This window comes from Rhineura floridana, chromosome 1 (assembly GCF_030035675.1).
Source record: "Rhineura floridana isolate rRhiFlo1 chromosome 1, rRhiFlo1.hap2, whole genome shotgun sequence".
In the NCBI taxonomy this organism is placed as follows: Eukaryota; Metazoa; Chordata; class Lepidosauria; order Squamata; family Rhineuridae; genus Rhineura; species Rhineura floridana.
Genome location: NC_084480.1, coordinates 22,696,292 through 22,718,005, shown reverse-complemented (window position 1 = coordinate 22,718,005; position 21,714 = coordinate 22,696,292). Strand labels below are relative to the sequence as shown.

The following is a 21,714-nucleotide window of genomic DNA, read 5'->3' as shown; positions in this document are numbered from 1 at the left end:
TGCTCACTCAGGAAGAAATGTGTCTTATAGGCAATGCACTGCCATTATCAGAGACAAAGGTACACTAGATATTTTCTGATAATCTAGTTTATTATACATCTAGTTTATAGCATGCAGGGAGCTGAGGGAGTATTCAAAACTACAAGCGCTACCACCTGTGAGATGAAGTAGTTCAATCCAGAATTTGACCACCTTATTCTGTGTGTACCTTGGCTTTCAGTTTGGAAAGACGAGATAAATTGATTCTGCAGTTAATCCATAAGTAACCTAGCAACCTGGAAGGTATTTCATGCAGCTCAAGAAGTACAATTTGTCACAGAAGCTAGCTATTTTTTAAATCTAGATTTCTAGCTTGTTTGGAACAGAAAGAATCACAACGCTTTAAAATTTAAACCAATTTATAAATCAGACAAGATCTGAACATGCTCACCTTAACAGCGCACTGCCAACATCAGTTTACATCTATATGCACATCCTCACCTGCATTACACTGAATTGGCCAGATGTGCCTTTTGATGTGAACAGGGATGCGCATCAGCATCCGAAGCCACCAGTCGTTTTGCATAACATGTGCCCTAGGATTAGAGCTGGACATGAGCCAATACTCTTTGCGCTTCTTGCTTAGCATACTCTAAAGCTGAGTATGCACTAAAGATCTGCAAATTCTATTGTATACATCTACAAATTTTACATATGTATATATATAGGTATTGCTGGGAGAGACTTTCTGCCTGAAATCCTGAAGAGCTTTTGCCAGTTGGTGTAGACCAGCCTTTCCCAACCAGTGTGCCTCCAGATGTTGTTGGACCACAACTCCCATCAGCCTCAGCCAGCATGCTGAGGCTGATGGGAGTTGTGGTCCAACAACATCTGGAGGCACACCGGTTGGGAAAGGCTGGTGTAGACAGTACGGAGCTAGATGGACCCAATGGACCGACTCAGTATAAGGCAGCTTCCTATTTTCCAATTCATGAGACAATTTTCTTATTTCTAAAAGGGGTATCGCACTACATAAAAAGCTATGGATATCAGAGCGAAGACAAAACAAGGCAGCAAGGACGACTTTTGCAAAACAAAACAAAAAAAACCCCATCCCCCTGCAACCCATCTACCTCCAGTATTGCTAATTGTGCGGGGCGGGGGGGGGGGAATGCCTCAAAACTCTGTAGAAGTGTTTGTACAAAGTGACAGCTTGGCCCTCAACCCCATTTGGTCTTGTGACATTACCATGTTGTCTATATGATCTCTGATTGGTGAAGATTTCCTCAGGAAGAACCCTATTTTTTTTTTAACTATCCCAAGCTCTAGGTCTTTGAAAGCAGCTGTAAACAGGCAGTGACAATGTGCCATTAAAAGTGTGTGTGTGTGGAGGTCATAAAACTTTTACGTCTGCCAAAGTTTTCCTTTTGCCTCAGGCAAAAATACAGCAGAGCTCTAATGGATACACTGATTTAGAACAGGATATCACATTTGAACAGCGCACGTGGCCTAGTGATTATTAACAATAACATACATTTGATGAGACGATTGAAACTTGAACTTGCTGGTGTATTATGTACGTTAAGACAGGAAATTGCGCCCTTTTTGTAGGTAAACATGGTGCAGTGTTAAACCTTCCTTAAGGTTATTTTCCACAAGTTTCTAACCCCAGACAAGGCATATACAGACATATTGACCCAGACCAGGTGTATACTTTGTCAGCAACATATATTTCTTAGTTTTTTAAAGCTCCACATACCATAATAGCTTTTATTATGTAGGCTTTGTAAAAGAAAAACAAGGGGCTGGTTTGCCAACTATCTGTGGTGAATATTACACAAAAGGGCTCCGCTATCATTGCTGACTCATTTAAGAGGCTCTAGACACTCAAATCAAATCAGAGTCTTCCTCTTGCACAGTCTTTTAATCACCTGGTAAATTTCCATTCTAAATAGGAGCTGCTAGAACATGTCTTTGCTAGCCAGCTTGGGAAATGGCTGGCAACTCACTGTAAGGACCAACTCTGACTTGATTGCACTTTCTAACAGCCAGGAAAGGGCCTGGTAAGTAAGGCTGTTTCCGCAGGGATTGATTCCGAAAGGGTTTTTGTTACTTCAGAAAGCAAGATGTTGAAAGTATCTTTGCAACAGAAACATATCTAGTCCACTAGCCAGGATGACCTTGTGGGGGAGGAAAACCCAAGATATTAATCCCAAAACACCCACTCCTTGGGTAGTGACAGCAGCTGGGAGATTTAGTGACAGTGTTGGGCTTACACAGGCATTATCTGTACCTGGAATTTCTCCTACCTGGGTCCACATTCACCTGGTCTCTCCTACCCCTCTCTGTATGTAACCCAGGAACCTAGAAATGGTGGGCCTGTGAGCAGAAGGGTTTGCACTATGGACGTCCACAAGAATTTTTCCAGCAGGGGGAGTAAACACTCAAATAAATAAATATACATCCATTAACTAACTAGCATCAGAGAACACCTGGATGTCTGCATAGTTTTCTATAGGGCAGCAATCACACTCCACCAAGGAAGACCAGCAGAAAAGGTTTCAAGCCAAACCAAGAGTCCAGGTAACTCTAGAATCATGGAACAGTAGAGTTGGAAGGGGCCTATGAAGCCACTGAATCCAACCCCCTGCTCAATGCAGGAATCCAAGTTAAAGCATACCTGACAGATGGCTGTCCAGCTGCCTCTTGAATGCAGAACTTGGAAAAGTTACTTTTTTGAACTACAACTCCCATCAGCCCAATCCAGTGGCCATGCTGGCTGGGGCTGATGGGAGTGGTAGTTCAAAAAAGTAACTTTTCCAAGCTCTGCTTGAATGTCGCCAGTAGCCTTCTCTAATGGGTTTTCCCAGGCCACACTCACTCTCTTTCCCTCATAGACCTCACAATTTCAGAGTTCTCTGAGAAGAGAGACCGACTGTTAAACCATTCTGAGAACTGAAGCTCTGTGAGCGGAATAGGGGTTTCCTAACAGCTCTCAGCATCCTTCACAAAATACACCTCTGTAGATTCTTTGGGGGAAGCCATGATTGTTATTCACTAATAGGTAAAAAACCTTGCGGTTTAAGAATGTACCTATAGCCCACAGATATTTCTATCAAACTTTAAAAAGCAGGGAAATTGGGCAGCTGTTAAACCAGTCTGGCCACTGGAGCTCTGTCGGTGGAATAGGAGTCTCCTCTCAGTACCCTTCACAAACTACACTTCCCAAGATTCTTTGGGGGAAGCCATGACTGTCTCACGTGAAATCAAAGTCTGGTGTGGGTGTGGCCACCTGATTAGCCAGTCCAAACAGCTGTGAGTCTGGCTTTTAGAACACTGACAGTTGGCATGCCCAACACTATCATTCAGTTCAATGCAAAATTTATTAAATTAATTAAAAATCAGCCAGGCATTTTTTAAACTTTTAAACTGCAGACGATGAAGGTCAGAGTATGGGGCAAGGTCAGTATTAGGATTACAGGTACTCTGTGAACATGGCTGATTTTTAATGAATTTCAACAGATTATGAGAACTCTCAGAGAAAAAAGTCCAAAAGGGCTCTGGCTTTCCCCCCTCTTTTTAGACTTTTAACTCTCTATTATCTCTGACTTTTGTGTATCGCCATGAAAATTGAGAGGGTTGTTAAGCAAGCGTTTCTGAGTTCAGGACTGTATGTTTTGTAAGGCTTTGTTGTGAAATTAGTTTATGCGAAGCATCAGAATGGCATGGGGGGCATTTTCAATTTAACACTGCGTAATGTGAAAAATCCATGCTGGCTGTATAATAAAGTGGAATAATAGTAGAATAAATATGGTGTATGGTGTGAATGTGGCCCCAAATGTCACTGCTATGACTCCATTCATTGGCTAAAATACTGAAAGGTGAGAACAATCTAGTTTCTCACAAAAGAGGAGAATAGCGCATGCATATTTTGACATATCTCAGGTTCTAAAAATGCTACACACTATCATTTTTTAAATGGAAGCTGGGAATTATTATTCATCCAGGGGAGGGACTGCCCCCCTTGCCCCTCTCTGATGCCCATGGCTTACAGACATCAAAGGAAGTCAGCAAAAGATATCTATTTTCTATAGCAACAATGGTCACATCTAGAAAACTGGGATTTAGAGAAGACCTCAACAGTACCGAGTGATTCTAATGCTTGTGAAACAATTTGTGTCTTGTGAAATTATTCTTCCCAATGGTCATAGCAACAGCTCCAAATGCTGGTTATTACAGCTGGCTATTCCAGCCCTTCGTTTCCCCCTATTCCTTTGGATCCAAACCATACAGCTGCCCAGGAGAGGCAAGGAGAAGCTTCCTGATTCTCTTGCTCCTGTCAATACTTGCTCACGCAGGCCCCATCTGCAATATACATTTAAAGCATTATCGCACCACTTTAAACAGTCATGGCTTCCCCCAAAGAATCCTGGGAACTGTAGTTTGTTAAGGAGAGATGTTGAACTGAGAGTTGTTAGGAGAAGAAGTTGAGCCGAGAGACCCCTATTCCCTTCACAGAGCTAGATTCAGAGTGCAACTGAACAGTTAATCCCTCTTCCCAGGGAACTCTGGGAATTGTAGCTCTGTGAGGGGAGTAGGGTCTCCTAACAACTTTCAACACCTATAACAAACTACAGTTCCCGGGATTCTTTAGGGGAAGCCATAACTACTTAAAAGTGGTATGATAGTGCTTTAAATGCAGAGTGGAGATGGGCCCTTGAAAAAGCAGGAAAACAGGCAGCTACAGGGGCTTGAGAAGTTGGCAATCAGCCCTCTGATGAGGCCCAGCAATTCCCAGCTCTGACCATGAGTGGTCACTCTAGAACTGTGATCTAGGTTAATGCTGACAGTGGCAGACCAGAACAGATAAAGACTACAATGGCCTGCCACACATTGTTTGGAGCCCAAACAGCTTCTGAATCTAGCCGTCTGTACTCAACAAAAGGCCCTATGCGGAAACCAACCTTGGACATAACTTGGAAAAGGTCCCTGGTTGAAGATGCTGAACAGGACCTAGAGAAGAAGCTCAACAAAACAGCACAGGCAGGCACAAAAAGGCAGCCCAAATTATTGAGCCAAAAAATCCTGAGAGCAAACCCTAAATAAAATATACAGTCAATTCCAGAAAGCCAGCATGTTTATTGTCACAGTATATCTAGAATCACAAATTGCCCCATAAAACAAAACTTATACAATGCAAATGTAACAATACATAGGCTTTCCCAACAGTCCAAAAAAGGGTAATACACACTGAACCAAACAGTCCACAGGAGAATGATCCAACTTAAAAGCCTGATGAACATGAGCTTTGGATAATGCACAAAACGTGTGTGTGTGTTTTAAAAAACAGCAACAGAATGAAGCTCTTTCGTATATAGGGATGGGTGAATCTGTCAATTTTGGATTCTGTTTCTCATTTTTCCAATCTTTTTAAGTTCAGTTCTCTACATTTCTATATCAGTTTGCATTTGCATTTTAGGGCAAATGTTCCCAATGTATACGTTTGTGTGCAATCTTCCTAAATATAGTACTTTTGCAGAGCATTTTCCTGTAATATAATCCACCTTTGTATGTTATTTTCACAAATGTTTGTATACACATTTTACCCCAGTATATGCATTTCTGTACACCTTACTTGGCTGGAGAACTGCACTGCAAAATTTGGAGATGTGCATTTCGAAAGATGGCTGTGCTTCAGTTCTCTCATTGTTTTGGGATGCATGAATGAGGCACCGGAGGTGCGAAAGTACAATACTGCAGCAATCAAGTAAATTCTCTAGTCTGCAGCAATCAAGTAAATTCTCTAGTGCATATAGAGTTTTTAGCAACTATCATCCCCTGATGAAAGCCCTTGATGGGCTGAAACGCGTTGGGCATTTTATACTATAAGCTATTTCTTCAAAGAATTTATACAATAAATACATTGAAACTCCCTCCTTAGGCATTCAGGGTTTACACCCTTTTTTTCTGCATATCTAGTTTCCATGCCAGAATCTTGTGTGTTACTGGAATAAACCAGACAAATTGCTCCAACAGCTAAAGAACAGCCATGCCAATTAGTCGTGCTTGTTCATCAGGGGTTTTAGTTACATCATTCTCCTGTGGGCTGTTTGGATACATATATATTATCCATTTTTGAATTAACCTTTTTGTTATACTTGCTGGAGTTGACTATGTATTTCATGTAAAATGTTCCCGCTCTCTGACCTAGAGAAACAAAAGCAGGGTTTATTTATTTATGTGCCCTGTTTCTCAAACTCATTTTCTTTTAACATAAGCAATTTTGGATACATAGCGATAAAATATAATATTAAAACTGAAGGAAGTACTGAAATACACAGCCACATCACACACTGCTGCTCTGGTTGTGGAGTTGTGTCTCCCCCTACAAGCATGTGCTGGCACACATTGCTTAGCCTTCAGAGTCAGCTAAGGAGCCACCTCTTCTTCCAGGTCTTTGGTTGTACAGTGAGGGCTGAGATAGTAGGCCAACTGGTTCCAGTTTTCTGAAAGTGCATATAACACAATTCTGTGGAAGGTTTTTTGGTTTTTCTTAATGTTATTTTTTTATTATGATGTATGTTGTACCTGGACAATGTAATCTGCCTTGGGATCGGTGGAGGGTGGGATATAAATGAAATAAACAAATAAATAACCAGCAAAACACAATTAAAAACAACAGAGTCAATCACAAAATGCCTTCTAGAATAAAACTGCTTTCAAGCACCATCTAAAACGGGGACAGGAGGAAGCTTGTATGATCTATCCAGAAGCCAGAATTCCACAACTGTAGCACCACCAATAAATAGTCACTGTCCCTGATACTAATCAAATAGATCTTTGCTCATCATAGGCCAAAAAGCCCAGGCAGGTTCCAATGGCCTTAAGACTGGGATCCAGTTATTCCCTAACAGTAGTAGCTAACTCAGGCAGGTGCCACTTCTGATTATATTTTGGTGCCTCCTTAAACCATGTTATTTATTTATACTTATTTAACCATGTTGTTGCAGATATAGTACACAGTATAATTGCAGTTTTAGTCTTTGAAATTTCTGTCTGACGCAGCTGCATTTTATATTAGATATTATTGCTTGGTGTGTTTTTTGTTTATTTGTTTAATATGTACCCTTCCTCAAGCTTTTGGTGAGAGGCAGCATAGAAATGTTTTAAATAAAATGAACAAATATTTCCAGCATTACAAACTGAGCTCAGAAACCAAAAGGCAATACTTAATTTAGCCATTATGACTCCCAAGCCATCAGATCTTTCACAAATTTTGAGTCTTGAATGAATCTGTTATCTCTTTCTTTGGAGAATGCGGATCATGGGGGAGTCTTTCAGTGAAGGTATTTACCCCCTCTCTTCAGAATAAGAAGGGAGACCTTTATCACACAGATCTCTAAAAAAGGAGTAACAACCTTCTTCAAGAACCAGTGTGGTGTAGTGGTTAAGGTGTTGGACTATGACCTGGGAGACCAGGGTTCGAATCCTCACATAGCCATGAAACTCACTGGGTGATCCTGGGCCAGTCACTGCCTCTCAGCCTCATGAAAACCCTATTCATAGGGTCACCATAAGTTGGAATCGACTTGAAGGCAGTACATTTACATTTTTAACAACCTTCTTCAGTTGTTGTGTTTTTAAAAAAGCAGGACTGCTCAAACCGTATAGGGACACACAAGTATATATGCCATTCCTGCTCTCAGTGACCCTGTGTGTAACATCCCATCCCCCTCCTCTTTCAACCTTCAAAGCGTAGAGCAGAAAGGACTGCAGAGAGATTCTAAATCATTCAGCTGGATACTGTTAGAATCCTCCCCATGACTGGCCTGATTGAAGAGATGATTTTAACCACATTCAGCTGAAGTCGGTTAGAATCTCCTTGCAGACCATCATGGTCAAGGTAAGGACAGGAGAAAAGGAGGTGAGGTAGCATGGGGACGCGGAAGGTGGAGCAAGTGCTCGTACCACACACATACACAAAAAATTCAAGTCCTCACACATTCTTTTTAATGCCTGAAAAGGGCTAGTGATAACACCATTGTACACAAATTACTCCAAACAGACACCAAATCCTGTGCGTCCGGGTGCCACAGCATTGGTTTTGCTCCTCATTTCTCTTATTTAGACAAAGATCTTAAGGTTTTCTTAGTGATATCATCCCTTGCAGTGTGAAGAGGAAGGATACAGCAACTACATGGCTAGGGGGAAAAGCTCAGGTGATTTAGATAAATGTTAGGAGGAACAGTGTTGTTTTATAAAGGGCACTAGAAGGCGTTTCAAGCTTTTTAGTGGTTTAGGGGGGGATGCTGTCAAGGTTTTTTTTTGGCTATATAACTTCTGCCACAGACATGCACATAAACTCAGTCCAGGAAGTTACAAGGACTGGAATCAGGCTAACCTAGCCCTAAAGATCACATGCCCAAAGTTCGGTTGGGCTCCTAATGTTACTTCCCCAACGAAAAGACTGCTCCACTGTGCAGACAGCAATCTGACACTGTAGAAATGAAAATCTGCAAATTGTGCAGGCAGATTTATTCTCTTTGGCTTACCTCTCCACATCCACCAACAGCACAAATGTGCATATTGAGGTATTATCCCTAAGAGAACCTTATTCCATTTTGCCCTGCAACAGGAAGAGTGCAAATATTCCTGGGAAGTAACAGGGGCATCTGTGCACTCTCTGCACCCCATATGTCCAACACTATACAGCCTTTTCTTCCCAAAGACTCTTTGTGTTAAATTTTACCTGAGTAGGTAAAATGTTTGTCAACAATCCATGACATCACAGGACAGCCAATAGCTGACATGTAATAGCTAGTCTGTTTTACTTCAATTTGTTCTTTTTTAACTTCCTTTTTTTTTTTTTTTTGCAAACTGGTAAAGCTATATTTTTGGGAAGATCACATCTGTGTTTACTTTGATATTCGAGTTCGTATCTTTGCAGCTATGATAAAATAAACAGTACACATGGGGAGAGACTAAGAAATCAGTCCATCTATATTCTCTTTTATAACAGCCATTAAGTACACGAGAAGGAGTGTTAAGCACCCAAGCTGCGATACAGCAGGAAGTAAGAGCCATTAATTACCACTTTTCCACACTATTTATGAGTAGGAAAAACAATCCAAAGATTGTGTCAGTCAACTGACATTAAACGGATACCAGTTCAACAGATTCCATTGTATATAGGGATGGGCAAATCTATCTATTTCACGTTCTACTTTTTCCAATTTTAAGCTCAGTTCTCAACATTTCTCCATTAGTTTGTGAGTTTCAAAAAATCCTCATGAAAACATATTAGCATTTTAGTATGAATTTCTCCTAATATACATGTTTATATGTAATTTTGCCTAATTACACACTTTTACAAAGCAATTTTCCCTAATGTAAAATGCATTTTTGTATCTTATTTTCACTAATAAATGAACATGAAATGCAATTCCCTGAGTTTTCTGGAAAGAGAGATTGACTGGAAGTGCAGCTTTGTGAGGGGAATAGGGGTCTCCTAACAGCTCTCAGCACCCTTAACAAACTACACTTCCCAGGATTCTTTGGGGGAAGCCATGACTGTTTAAAGTAACACAATAGTACTTTAATTGTATAGTGCAGATAGGCCCATGAAGAATCCATGGAAGTATAGTTTGTTAAGGATGCTGGGAACTGTACCTCTGTGAGGTCAGCACCCTTAATAAACTATAGTTCCCAGGATTCCTTTGGAGAAGCCATGACTGTTAAAGTGGTACAAGAGTGCTTTAAATGTATGGTGCAACCTTAGACTCAGAGCTTAACATCCTATGCAGGTACAGTTGGGAAAAGACCAGTTGGTGACTGAGACAGTGTGGACTTGTCATAGTTGTTGCTTATCTAGTTTTGTTCAAATTACTGTTTATGGTTTTAAAGGAAATCTCAAATGGTGGTCTTTCCTTCTTCTTAACTTCCCAAGCTGTATTAGACCCAACAAATATGATCCTTTCCCGAGGTCCCTATCCATATTTCCCCACCTTCAGAAATGGGGGGGGGTATCTAATGGAAAGTGGGCCTCTTCTGCACACAGTCTTTGGAATTCCCTCCCCAGGGAGGTTCACGTGGTATCTCTTTTGTCATCATATAGGCTAGCCCTAACTTTTGCTACCCTCGTGCCTTCCAGATGTTTTGGACTACAACTCCAATCAGCCCCAGCCAGCATAGGTGCCAGGGAGGCGAAGGCTGGCGAAGCCCATCTTATTTACTGGAGCTTTCTATTAACATCAATAGTTTGGTCTGTTTCATTCTGCTTCTTCTATAAAACTGTGATGCTGTTTTATTTCATTTTATTACATATTGTTTCCCTTGTAAAATCACAACCAGGATTCTGTGAGGAGGTGGGGTTGCTTCTCTGAAGTTGTCAGTCTCCCTTGCTTGGAACTTCAGACCTGGCGATGGGGTGGGTTTAGAAGGCATTTGGTATACACACTGCCCAGACTGAAGCTCTAAACTGAGGTCTGAGAGACATTACACTGGCATATTGGAGGGTTAAGGAAGCTCTTCAGTGTGGCTCACAGACTTAGCGAAGCCCTCCAAAAATAATTTTAAAGGTTAAATAACATAGTGACAAAGATGAAATCTCATCTCAGCCTTGATTCATTAGGTGGCCTTACACAAGTCATGACTGTCTCAGAAGCAACACTCTGATTTTTAATATAGAGACACTATTTCTCCAAACTGAAGATGACAGACAGCAGAGTTTGAGTGTCCACACACAGATCTGTTTTGGAACGCTGACAAACTGGAATCTGTCTGCTCTAAAATATATCCAAATCAAGTTCCTTAGATGCCCAATTCAGTGGCACATGGTGATGACATCATCATCCTACACAGGGCCTTGAAGCAGAGACCCAGAGGTAGTCTTCAGACCCCAAAAGCGGCCCTTTCTCTTGAATTACCTACCAGATGCAGTAGGGAGTACTCCATTTGTGATCTAGAGGCCACAGATTTCACAGAGTTCCTGGCACTACTTGTGTGAGCATGCATGCATGATGCATCCAGAACATCTCAGTGCCATAGGAACTACAGCTCAGATTATGCCCAGCTGCTCAGGAATATCCATGACCTTCCAAGTAAGTAACACAATGAGGGTAGGAAAGATCCCATTCACAGCCTGAAAGATTATTATTATTATTTTACTATTATTGTTTTACTTTTACCTCATCTTTTAAGGCAAACCCTTACAATGCAATTTACAATAAAAATATAAATGGAACGTCATTACCATCTGCCAGGGTCTAAGTGTTATAACTCAATGCAATCTGGAGTCTGGGTTGATTTGCTAGATGCCTCCAGATTACTTCTGGAGCCGATGAGGATGGATGCAGGTATGTGTGATTCTGCGTCTGCTCACCGCTAAGAAAGAAGTCTGTATGGCAATCATGAGAATGCTACATGGAGAAAGTGATGTGCTCTGAAGGTTTCTCTCAAGAACCATGCTGCTTCCAAACCTCATCAAACTAACATAAAGGTAATCTCAACAGCCACTTTCACAGGTGTGGATTGAACCCCCTAAAATCCGCTAACACTTGGAAACTCTGTATGTTTTGTTACAGGCTTCCCCAACCTGGTGCCCTCCAGATGTTTTGGACTACAACTCCCATCATCCTTGACCACTGGCTATGCCGGCTGGAGTTGATGGGAGTTGTAGTCCAGCAACATCTGGAGGACACCAAGTTGGTGAAGCCTTACTTTTTAAATAATGTAAATAAGCAACTAAAAGTGCCTTTTTATTATATTCTCAGTTCATGGATTGAGGACTGTAGTTTAAAGGGCTACTTAGGAATTAAGAGCACTTTTGTTCTTTGGAAGGAATACCTCCTAATGTATGCCATTTTTGTTTCCCAATTACTTCCCACTCCATTTAAAAATTATTTTCTTCATCTTTTGTCACTTTTTAAAAAAAAACTTATGACCAAAAAAAGGATGTGTAAGAAAACACACATTTATAAAAGCAAAATCTAAACCTCCTATGTATCGTACAGGAACACTGGAATTTAAATGTAAGATACTGTACTTGTCCACTTGAGTCTGCAGCCTGCTGGAAGTGTGTCGCTAGAGATGTCTCATCTTGGAAAACTTCATTACATTCCAAACACTTCAGGCTATGCCTGCATAGCTTTGATGAGTCTTCATCTAGGGGCATGGCTGGAGGAACAGGTGTACTCGCAGGAGCAGATATGACTGTCCCGGTGATTCCAGACTGTATCTTTGTCACAGTATGGGTGCTCACTCCAATGGAACTTTGAAGAATAGACGATGCAACGGAACTATTGCTTGTGGGAGAAGCTATCATTTGATCTGCTGGAACGGGTTTCAAAATCAAATGGGAACACTGCATTACCACTCCTTTCTCTTTATGTCCACGAGCATGGGAGAGGAGGCTGCATTTGTTGTAGAAAACAAGGTTCTTTGTGCAGTGGTTACAGGTGACTTCAATCCGCACACTCCTCCTATCGTAGTGTTGTGTCAGACTCTTTTCAAGGGCAAATGAGTCGCCACACTCTAAACACTTATAACCGCGTGTAGGCAAAGAGATGCCAGCATTTGCAGGAGGACTGAGATTCGGGATGTAAACAGGGACAGGGTTAACACTGCTGAGCACCTTGTTGAAAGCTTCGACCACAGAGCTCTGCAAAGACGACACCACCTGGACTCGAGATACTTTTTTTGAAGGCTGCGAGGCTGCTGCAGAAATTATTGCCTGCTTGATCTGTTGCTGAGGTTTGGTGAGCACTTGGCGGAGTTCGGAGGTGGTCTGAGCACTTTGAGGCAGTAGATTAAGGTTGGCAAGATGGACCGTCTTTGGCACAAGTTTTGCACTGGCAAGGCTTGACGCTGGCACCACAACAGTCTGCTGCTGAATAGCATTGGCAGCTTTGATAATGGCACTGCTGGCACTCTGCACTGAAGCAGCAGATATTACTGTGGCTTTCACTGTGGTGTTGTTAGCAAGTTTCAGGTTGATAACCTGGGATCCTGCTGTCTTAACAGCCGATACGGGAAGAAAAGCAGTAGCCACAGGTTTAATAGTGACCTGTTTTGGAGCGAGTTCTGCAGATGCAACTGCATTGGTGACAACCGTCGACTGAAGAGGTGCCCTAGGGGGAGAAGAAAGGACTGCAGCAGAAGTTGGAGATGACAGCAGTGATGTCATGGAAGCCACCATGGAAGCTGTTTGTTCTGGTTTCCTACCACTGTCCAAATCAACATCTGGTAATACTCTTGTAACTGTTCTTTTGATTTCCCCAGACGATGTCTTGATAGTTTTTATGCGAACTTTTGGAATTGCTGGTGTTGAGCCCACAGGCGATGGCGGAGACCCCTTGCTGCTGTTTTCACTCGATACGCTCCTGGGGCTATCAGGTTGTTTAACAGAGGGCTTTTTAGCACAGTCAATGAGACTCTGAGATTCAGGAGATTTGTCAGCAGTCCTAGGACTTTCGTTCATATCTTTCGGCAAGGGAGAAGGTTCTCTTGAGTTAGACTGTGAGTCTTTAACAGTGTCTGTTGCTGCTTTTTTAGCACTAAGGGCTGCAATTGCAGCAATACACGAGGAGAGTTTTGCTGATGACTTTGCTTTAGACTGTGAAACACTAGCAAGGTTTGCTTCCCCTTTCTCAGTGCCTATCTTTCCATCAAGTACCCTATTTTCAAGTAGCTTTTCAGGATTTTCTTTAAGCAGCTTATCATCTATTTTTCTTGCTTTAAAAGCTTCATACACGCCTATAGGCGTAGAGTTGGTTTCAGAGTCTCTTTTAACACCTTTGTTTTTATCAGGGTTGCCTGAACCTACAGCTCCAGGTTTCATTAGGTCTTCTCCTCCCCGTACCTTTAACGTTTCATACTCCTGCTGGGAGGCAGACCCTGTTAGCACATTTGCTCTGAAGTTTCCACGCATCTCTTCTTTATCAGGAGGATCATCCACCTCAATTTTTTCATCATCATCAAATTCTTCAGCACTTGAGATTGGGCTAAATTGGTTGAAAGCAGACTCTTTCAATGTGGTCTCCGAAACAGAGCCGTCATCTTTGTGAGATTTGCCTTCCTCTTTATTATAACCTTCCAGAGCCGATACAGTTAAAAACCCATTATGCAACCCGTTGCCTGTAGAATGGTGGCCATCCTTCTCTGTTCCATCAGAGGAATCGATTGTCCGCACATTCTTCACAATAACACTTACACCAACATCAGACGATGATGGGGCATGAGAATCATCATCAGGATGCACGTTCTGCTTTATGTGGCTTTCATGATCGTCATGTCCAGACTCAATAGCGGCTTTAGGGTCAACCATATCTGGGATGTCAAATGCCGCAAGAAGGTCGTCAAAGTCTGGGGTCTTCATATCTCCCATGGTCACGTTAATGGTTTGGACGTAAATCTATGAAACCAACAGAAATGTTTTATCAGTACTATGATTTGTAACACACAAACACCCATATCAGTGGAAACTGGACTCCATGTTACTGTTTCCACAGATCTAATTCTGCCATTTCATCATTGAGCCCATATGAATGTTCAAGAGCTCTCTAATTATTTTGAGGACTTACAAGTAAGGAAACAATTTTGCTTTTAAGCAACTGTAGCAGAAACCTTTTTTCTAGCAGACACCCAAAGTATGTCAGTACTAGATATTTACCAAAACTCCAAGGCAATTTGGGTAACACATGATGAGTATTTCTGTTAACATAACAGTACTGGATGCAGCATGGAGGGGAACAGGCACAGAGGATCAGAAAAATGTATGGATTTCCATCAAAACATTTCATTCACATCCTTTACTAGGTTTAGAGCATCATGAAAGTTCTAGAGGTAACCTATCTGCCCACACTGTATACACTGAAAATATGTGGGGTAAATTTTTAAAGGAGAATGCTTTCTCTTGCTAGGGAGATTCAGTATTTTAGGTATGTTCACACTTTTACAAAATTTATTTAGGTTTGTGGAAATTTAATTTTTTTTAAATGCTGTTTATTTTATAGAGATATGAAGCTCTGTTTGTCAAGTTGTTAACATGTGATGAGTCTCATGATGAGACACAAATAAAGAAAGCTGAATACAATAATATGCAGAAATCTGTTTAAGCTCTGAATAATGTGAATTATGATTTTGTAAATGGAGGGGTTTAATACTTATTGGGGAAACTTTTGTTTTTCATATGTCAGTCTCAAGAGAGGCATGCTTCTTCCTAGGAGCATCAGGCAAACAAAATTTAATGGGAGGGTCACATTCTCAGGTCTCCAGATATATGGCAATTTCGGCAAGAGAAAAATTCAAGAGGAAAACCTTGATCAGAAATAAGGAATGGCTGGAAACAGTTCTGTAAAGAAGGAAACATGACTGAATAGGCTTATGCCTGCAAGGATTGCTATGAATTAATGGCGAGTCAGATTTTCTACCTACAAAAGAAAAGGGACAATCACTTCACTGGTATGTACCAAATCCTTCCTTCTTGATGTACAGTCTTGCAAGTGGGATATACAAAAGTGACAGACTAGAGGATGGAAATTCCAACCAAGTTCTTCCATAACTGGAAGATGGTGAACAAGCTTACATCTGAAGCATGGTTGCAGAAGCTATGGCACATCACTATGGTGGAAAAATAGACATTTAACATACGTCTACACCCATGGAGTAATATGCCAGTTACAACTTGTTCACAGACTACATAAAGTCTCACAGAACTGACTAGGCATTTTGGAAGCTTTCCTCAAACTTTGGAAAAGGGGTTGATACTTGCCTGAAAAAGAATGAAAGAAGCATGTCATTAAGTTATATGATTTTGTGAGGTAAGTGTAAAAGGAAAGTCTTAGCGAACCTAGGCGTTTGAGGAAAGGTCTATCTGATTTCTCTTTGTTGTCTTTTTCCTCTTGAACTTCCCTGCTTTCTTCCATATGTTTGTTTTCTTGTCTGACCAGTCATTTCAATAAAGTTTTTTTTTTAAAAAAAATCTGTGTACATATGGAACCAGCAGCCAGTCAGTGGCTTCTTTAGCATGTAATGTTGGCCATAAACCATGGTTAGAAATGTTAGCTTGTGCATGAGCTGTGTGCTACTGAGCACAGCTCAAGAACTTCCCACTTTGCTTCTTTCCTATAGTGGGAAAAACAAGCCACGGAGCGGCTGACTTGGCATTATGTGTAAACCAGCATTTCTAGTTTTCTCTCTCTCCAGGTAAACCATGATCAGAAGCCAAGGTTTGTTCTTGGTTTCCCATGGTTTGTTTCTCCACTCTACGAAAGGAGGAGCGAAGCGGGGACCACCCAAGCTGCATGCGCCAACATCTAGCTTGTGCACTGGCTAATTTCCTTGGCTCCTTCTGGGAGGAAAGAGGGGATTTAATAAATAAAATAAATAATTTTACTTACTGTGGTTTATGGTGAGCATCACACCCAACCACAGTCAATGAAAATAACTAATTACAGGGTGGGCAAGTAAACTGTTAACTGCCAACTGTTCTCCAAATCACACCTGAGATCCACCCAGGCCTCTAGGATAGAATGTGCAACCTGCCTCTGAGAATGCTTACCAAGGAGCCATGGAGAACTCACTGGGCTGAAGAGGTATAAATTACCATGTTCCTGCTCCTCATGCTACAAAACAGTACTTAATTGAAAATCCTGTGGATCCTGAGAGTTTTCTCTTTGTCCATCCAACCATGATGGTTCAAAAGGAGAGATTTTCAGGGGCCATCCGCTTTAGGCTCAACAGCTGCCATGAAGAAAAATCTGAAAGGATATGATGGGTGTTTTTCTTTTCTTTTTTTCTATTGTCACAGAGAGTTGAGAAGTTTAGGGTTAAATGACAGAAAATGCCTACTATTTTTTCACCCAAGTTTGACCTTCTGTTGCACACCAAGGCCCCAATGATCCTTCTTGCCATCTTTCTTCCTCCTTCCTTCCTGAATGGGGAATCAAGGTTGGCCTTTGTTTCAACTCTGCCCACTCTATTTCACAGCTGAAGATTCCATAAATGATTAATAGAATCTTGTGCTAGGAGCCTTCACTTTGGAGTTAGCCGGTGAAGTTGTATGAATTCCATTCTGTTCATCTGCCAGGAAGTTAGGAAGAGAGACTGCAGATTCTAGGCTCAACTAGTCCTGCAGCATGTAAGAGAAGCTACTTGCCTGTGTTAGTAGTTAGGACAAGTTCAGAAGTCCCAACTACCTTTTATTGCTTATTTAAACTGACTGTAATACCATGTTCTGTGTAACGTATTCATAAATCAAACTGTTTGGTCACAGTATAGATAGTGTGGTTTGGGGATTCTGAACCTACAGCAGTGGTCCCCAAACTTTATTTTCCCATGGACCACTTGAAAACTGTCGAGGGTCTTGGCCGACCACTTAAATGATTTTTCTGCCTATTGCAGCAATTGTAACATGCTGTGCTAACTGCTGTATGATTTCTAATTATATTTTTACAGACATGCTGTGGACCGTAGTTTGGGATCCCCTTACTTATAGTATCTCACTCCACTTCCTTGCTGTGGACCTTTAGGAAAGCCAAAGCAGAGTCCTACTGCTTCATATTCAGAAGCTGGCAGTAGCCAACAATCCATTGGGCTATTCTATTGTGAATTTTATCCTAATGATAAAGGTAGGGCACTTAGATCCCAGTCGGTCTTCCTAGTGAACCCAGGGGTGCCAGAGTACAAAAATGGTAAGAACTTCCTTAAGGACCCCCCAGATACATCATATCTATGAACGTCTATGCTAATATGCCCAAAGAATATACAATTAGGAGAAATTGACATGATTTAATAGGAAGCTAGAGGAAACCAAAATCTAACAGAAAGTCATCCCTAGGGGCAATTCAACAACTCAACAAATGTGCAGACACAGAATGCTATTCTAATTTCAGTGTGGGTCTATATTGCCAATTTTACAGCTTTTCTTTACTGATCCAATGTGGCGATCCAGCACTGAACCAAATGGAAATGAATTCACTTGGGAGTGCACTAAGTCACTTTTGTTGCAGTTGAAGCAACCCAAGAAGGCAATGCACAATTAAACTAGTGTAACACCCAGGGCTGTGGAGTCGGTACACCAAACCTTCAACTCCGACTCCTCTATTTTTCTACTGTCCGACTCCGACTCCTCTATTTTTCTACTGTCCAACTCCGACTCCACCCAAAATTGCTTCGTCAATCAAAATTTATTTGGAAGTCGGAGTTGGTACATTTCTACCGACTCCAACTCCTCCCAAAATTGCTCCCGACTCAGACTCCACGACTCCGACTCCACAGCCCTGGTAACACCATTTTAAAAGATGCTTTGGCAAAACCAGTTGCATATCCTATTTATATCTAACATTGGTACAAGATTAAATAAGATGAATATCAAAACCAATCATATCTTTAAATTTCCTAAAATCATAATTCTCACATAGAAAAATGAAGTGCTGGAATTGCTACAGTTCATAGATCAATTATTCAAAAGTCCTGTTAACAATGAACAAGCCACTTTTTATCTGGTACCCCTACATCCAATTTCTAAGCCTTCCATTACAAACCTCTCCAAAGTTTATTACCTTTAAATTAGGCAAAGTGCTGAGACCAGTCTTGAAATACTGAAGATCCATTCAGCTGTGTTGCTGTAATGGATATGCATCTTATTTTCTTTAGAGATTATTGCAAAAGCTAGACTATCATAATTACATTTCCTGAAGACCGAACTCAGTATAAAATGCCGAAAAGATAAAAGAACCCATCCTTTTAAACAGCCACATGCTAGCCATTTCTGGAGTTCTTTTAAAGCTTGAATTTAAACTCCATTAAAAATGTTACTCCACAGTTCCCAATAGAATTCAAGGGCAACCCCCTCTCAACAGTTAACTGAAGAATTGAGGCATGGGGTTAGGAACTACGAATGCCAGAAATCAAGGAATGAAGAGTTTGGTAATTCCAACAGTCAGTGGCTAGCATCTGACTCTTTACTCTGCGCTGGAATAAAAGTTATCTAAAAACCATTCGCCTAGTCAATACATATCTTCAAGTATTTAGGGTAATAAAGGAGCAGAATGAGTCATGCATGTACTCACTGGATGCAACTATTAAATGAGGGCCTACATCTATAGAGCCCAAAGCCTCCAATCTTAATCCTCAGTGGGGACCGGGACCTGGTGCGAGATGTAAGTGTTGTTGAACCGATTGGGAGCAGTGACCACAGTGCTATTAAATTAAACATACATGTAAATGGCCAATTGCCAAGAAAATCCAGCACGGTCACATTTGACTTCAAAAGAGGAAACTTCACAAAAATGAGGGGATTGGTAAAAAGAAAGCTGAAAAACAAAGTCCAGAGGGTCACATCACTCAAAAATGCTTGGAAGTTGTTTAAAAACACTATATTAGAAGCTCAACTGGAGTGCATACCGCAGATCAGAAAAGGTACCGCCAGGGCCAAGAAGATGCCAGCATGGTTAACGAACAAAGTCAAGGAAGCTCTTAGAGGCAAAAAGTCTTCCTTCAAAAAATGGAAGTCTTGTCCAAATGAAGAAAATAAAAAAGAACACAAACTCTGGGAAAAGAAATGCAAGAAGACAATAAGGGATGCTAAAAAAGAATTTGAGGAGCACATTGCTAAGAACATAAAAACCAACAACAAAAAATTCTATCAATACATTCAAAGCAGGAGACCATCTAGGGAGACAATTGGACCCTTGGATGATAAGGGAGTCAAAGGTGTACTAAAGAACGATAAGGAGATTGCAGAGAAGCTAAATGAATTCTTTGCATCTGTCTTCACAGTGGAAGATATAGGGCAGATCCCTGAACCTGAACTAACATTTGCAGGAAGGGATTCTGAGGAACTGAGACAAATAGTGGTAACGAGAGAGGAAGTTCTAAGCTTAATGGACAATATAAAAACTGACAAATCACCGGGCCCGGATGGCATCCACCCGAGAGTTCTCAAAGAACTCAAAGGTGAAATTGCTGATCTGCTAACTAAAATATGTAACTTGTCCCTTGGGTCCTCCTCCGTGCCTGAGGACTGGAAAGTGGCAAATGTAACGCCAATCTTCAAAAAGGGATCCAGAGGGGACACCAGAAATTACAGGCCAGTTAGCTTAACTTCTGTCCCTGGAAAACTGGTAGAAAGTATGATTAAAGCTAGATTAACTAAGCACATAGAAGAACAAGCCTTGCTGAAGCAGAGCCAGCATGGCTTCTGCAAGGGAAAGTCCTGTCTCAGTAACCTAGTAGAATTCTTTGAGAGTGTCAACAAGCATATAGATAGAGGTGATCCAGTGGACATAGTGTACTTAGACTTTCAAAAAGCGTTTGACAAGGTACCTCACCAAAGGCTTCTGAGGAAGCTTAGCAGTCATGGAATAAGAGGAGAGGTCCTCTTGTGGATAAGGAATTGGTTAAGAAGCAGAAAGCAGAGAGTAGGAATCAACGGACAGTTCTCCCAATGGAGGGCTGTAGAAAGTGGAGTCCCTCAAGGATCGGTATTGGGAACTGTACTTTTCAACTTGTTCATTAATGACCTAGAATTAGGAGTGAGCAGTGAAGTGGCCAAGTTTGCTGATGACACTAAATTGTTCAGGGTTGTTAAAACAAAAAGGGATTGCAAAGAGCTCCAAAAAGACCTCTCCAAACTGAGTGAATGGGCAGAAAAATGGCAAATGCAATTCAATATAAACAAGTGTAAAATTATGCATATTGGAGCAAAAAATCTTAATTTCACATATACGCTCATGGGGTCTGAACTGGCGGTGACCGACCAGGAGAGAGACCTCGGGGTTGTAGTGGACAGCACGATAAAAATGTCGACCCAGTGTGCGGCAGCTGTGAAAAAGGCAAATTCCATGCTAGCGATAATTAGGAAAGGTATTGAAAATAAAACAGCCGATATCATAATGCCGTTGTATAAATCTATGGTGCGGCCGCATTTGGAATACTGTGTACAGTTCTGGTCGCCTCATCTCAAAAAGGATATTATAGAGTTGGAAAAGGTTCAGAAGAGGGCAACCAGAATGATCAAGGGGATGCAGCGACTCCCTTATGAGGAAAGGTTGCAGCATTTGGGGTTTTTTAGTTTAGAGAAAAGGCGGGTCAGAGGAGACATGATAGAAGTGTATAAAATTATGCATGGCATTGAGAAAGTGGATAGAGAAAAGTTCTTCTCCCTCTCTCATAATACTAGAACTCGTGGACATTCAAAGAAGCTGAATGTTGGAAGATTCAGGACAGACAAAAGGAAGTACTTCTTTACTCAGCGCATAGTTAAACTATGGAATTTGCTCCCACAAGATGCAGTAATGGCCACCAGCTTGGATGGCTTTAAAAGAAGATTAGACAAATTCATGGAGGACAGGGCTATCAATGGCTACTAGCTGTGATGGCTGTGCTCTGCCACCCTAGTCAGAGGCAGCATGCTTCTGAAAACCAGTTGCTGGAAGCCTCAGGAGGGTAGAGTGTTCTTGCACTCGGGTCCTGCTTGCGGGCTTCCCCCAGGCACCTGGTTGGCCACTGTGAGAACAGGATGCTGGACTAGATGGGCCACTGGCCTGATCCAGCAGGCTCTTCTTATGTTCTTATGTTCTTATATCTTCAATTGTTTGTGGAAAGTGCAGATAGTGGCCATCTGTAGTTTCTGGACAGGAGTGTTATTCCACAGAACAGGCAGCCATATTGAAATTGTTGCTCTGAGTTACTGTGGAGCAGGCTTCTGATACTTCATGTTGGACTGCTAAGGCA

General features: G+C 41.4%; 1 protein-coding gene across 9 annotated transcripts in view; it reads right to left on the bottom strand.

The window, feature by feature from the left end:
• Nucleotides 1–21,714, bottom strand: part of ZNF532 (zinc finger protein 532) — a 70,382-nt gene that overhangs the window by 25,011 nt on the left and 23,657 nt on the right. For 8 of the 9 annotated variants that reach the window (XM_061615494.1, XM_061615475.1, XM_061615484.1 and 5 more), the window contains exon 2: nucleotides 12,023–14,389. In XM_061615494.1, the coding sequence (XP_061471478.1) occupies nucleotides 12,023–14,362 (2,340 nt within the window). In that variant the 5' untranslated portion in view covers nucleotides 14,363–14,389. Of the gene's footprint in view, nucleotides 1–12,022; nucleotides 14,390–16,537; nucleotides 16,712–21,714 lie in introns of those variants that run through there. The other variant, XM_061615502.1, reaches the window with a different exon arrangement.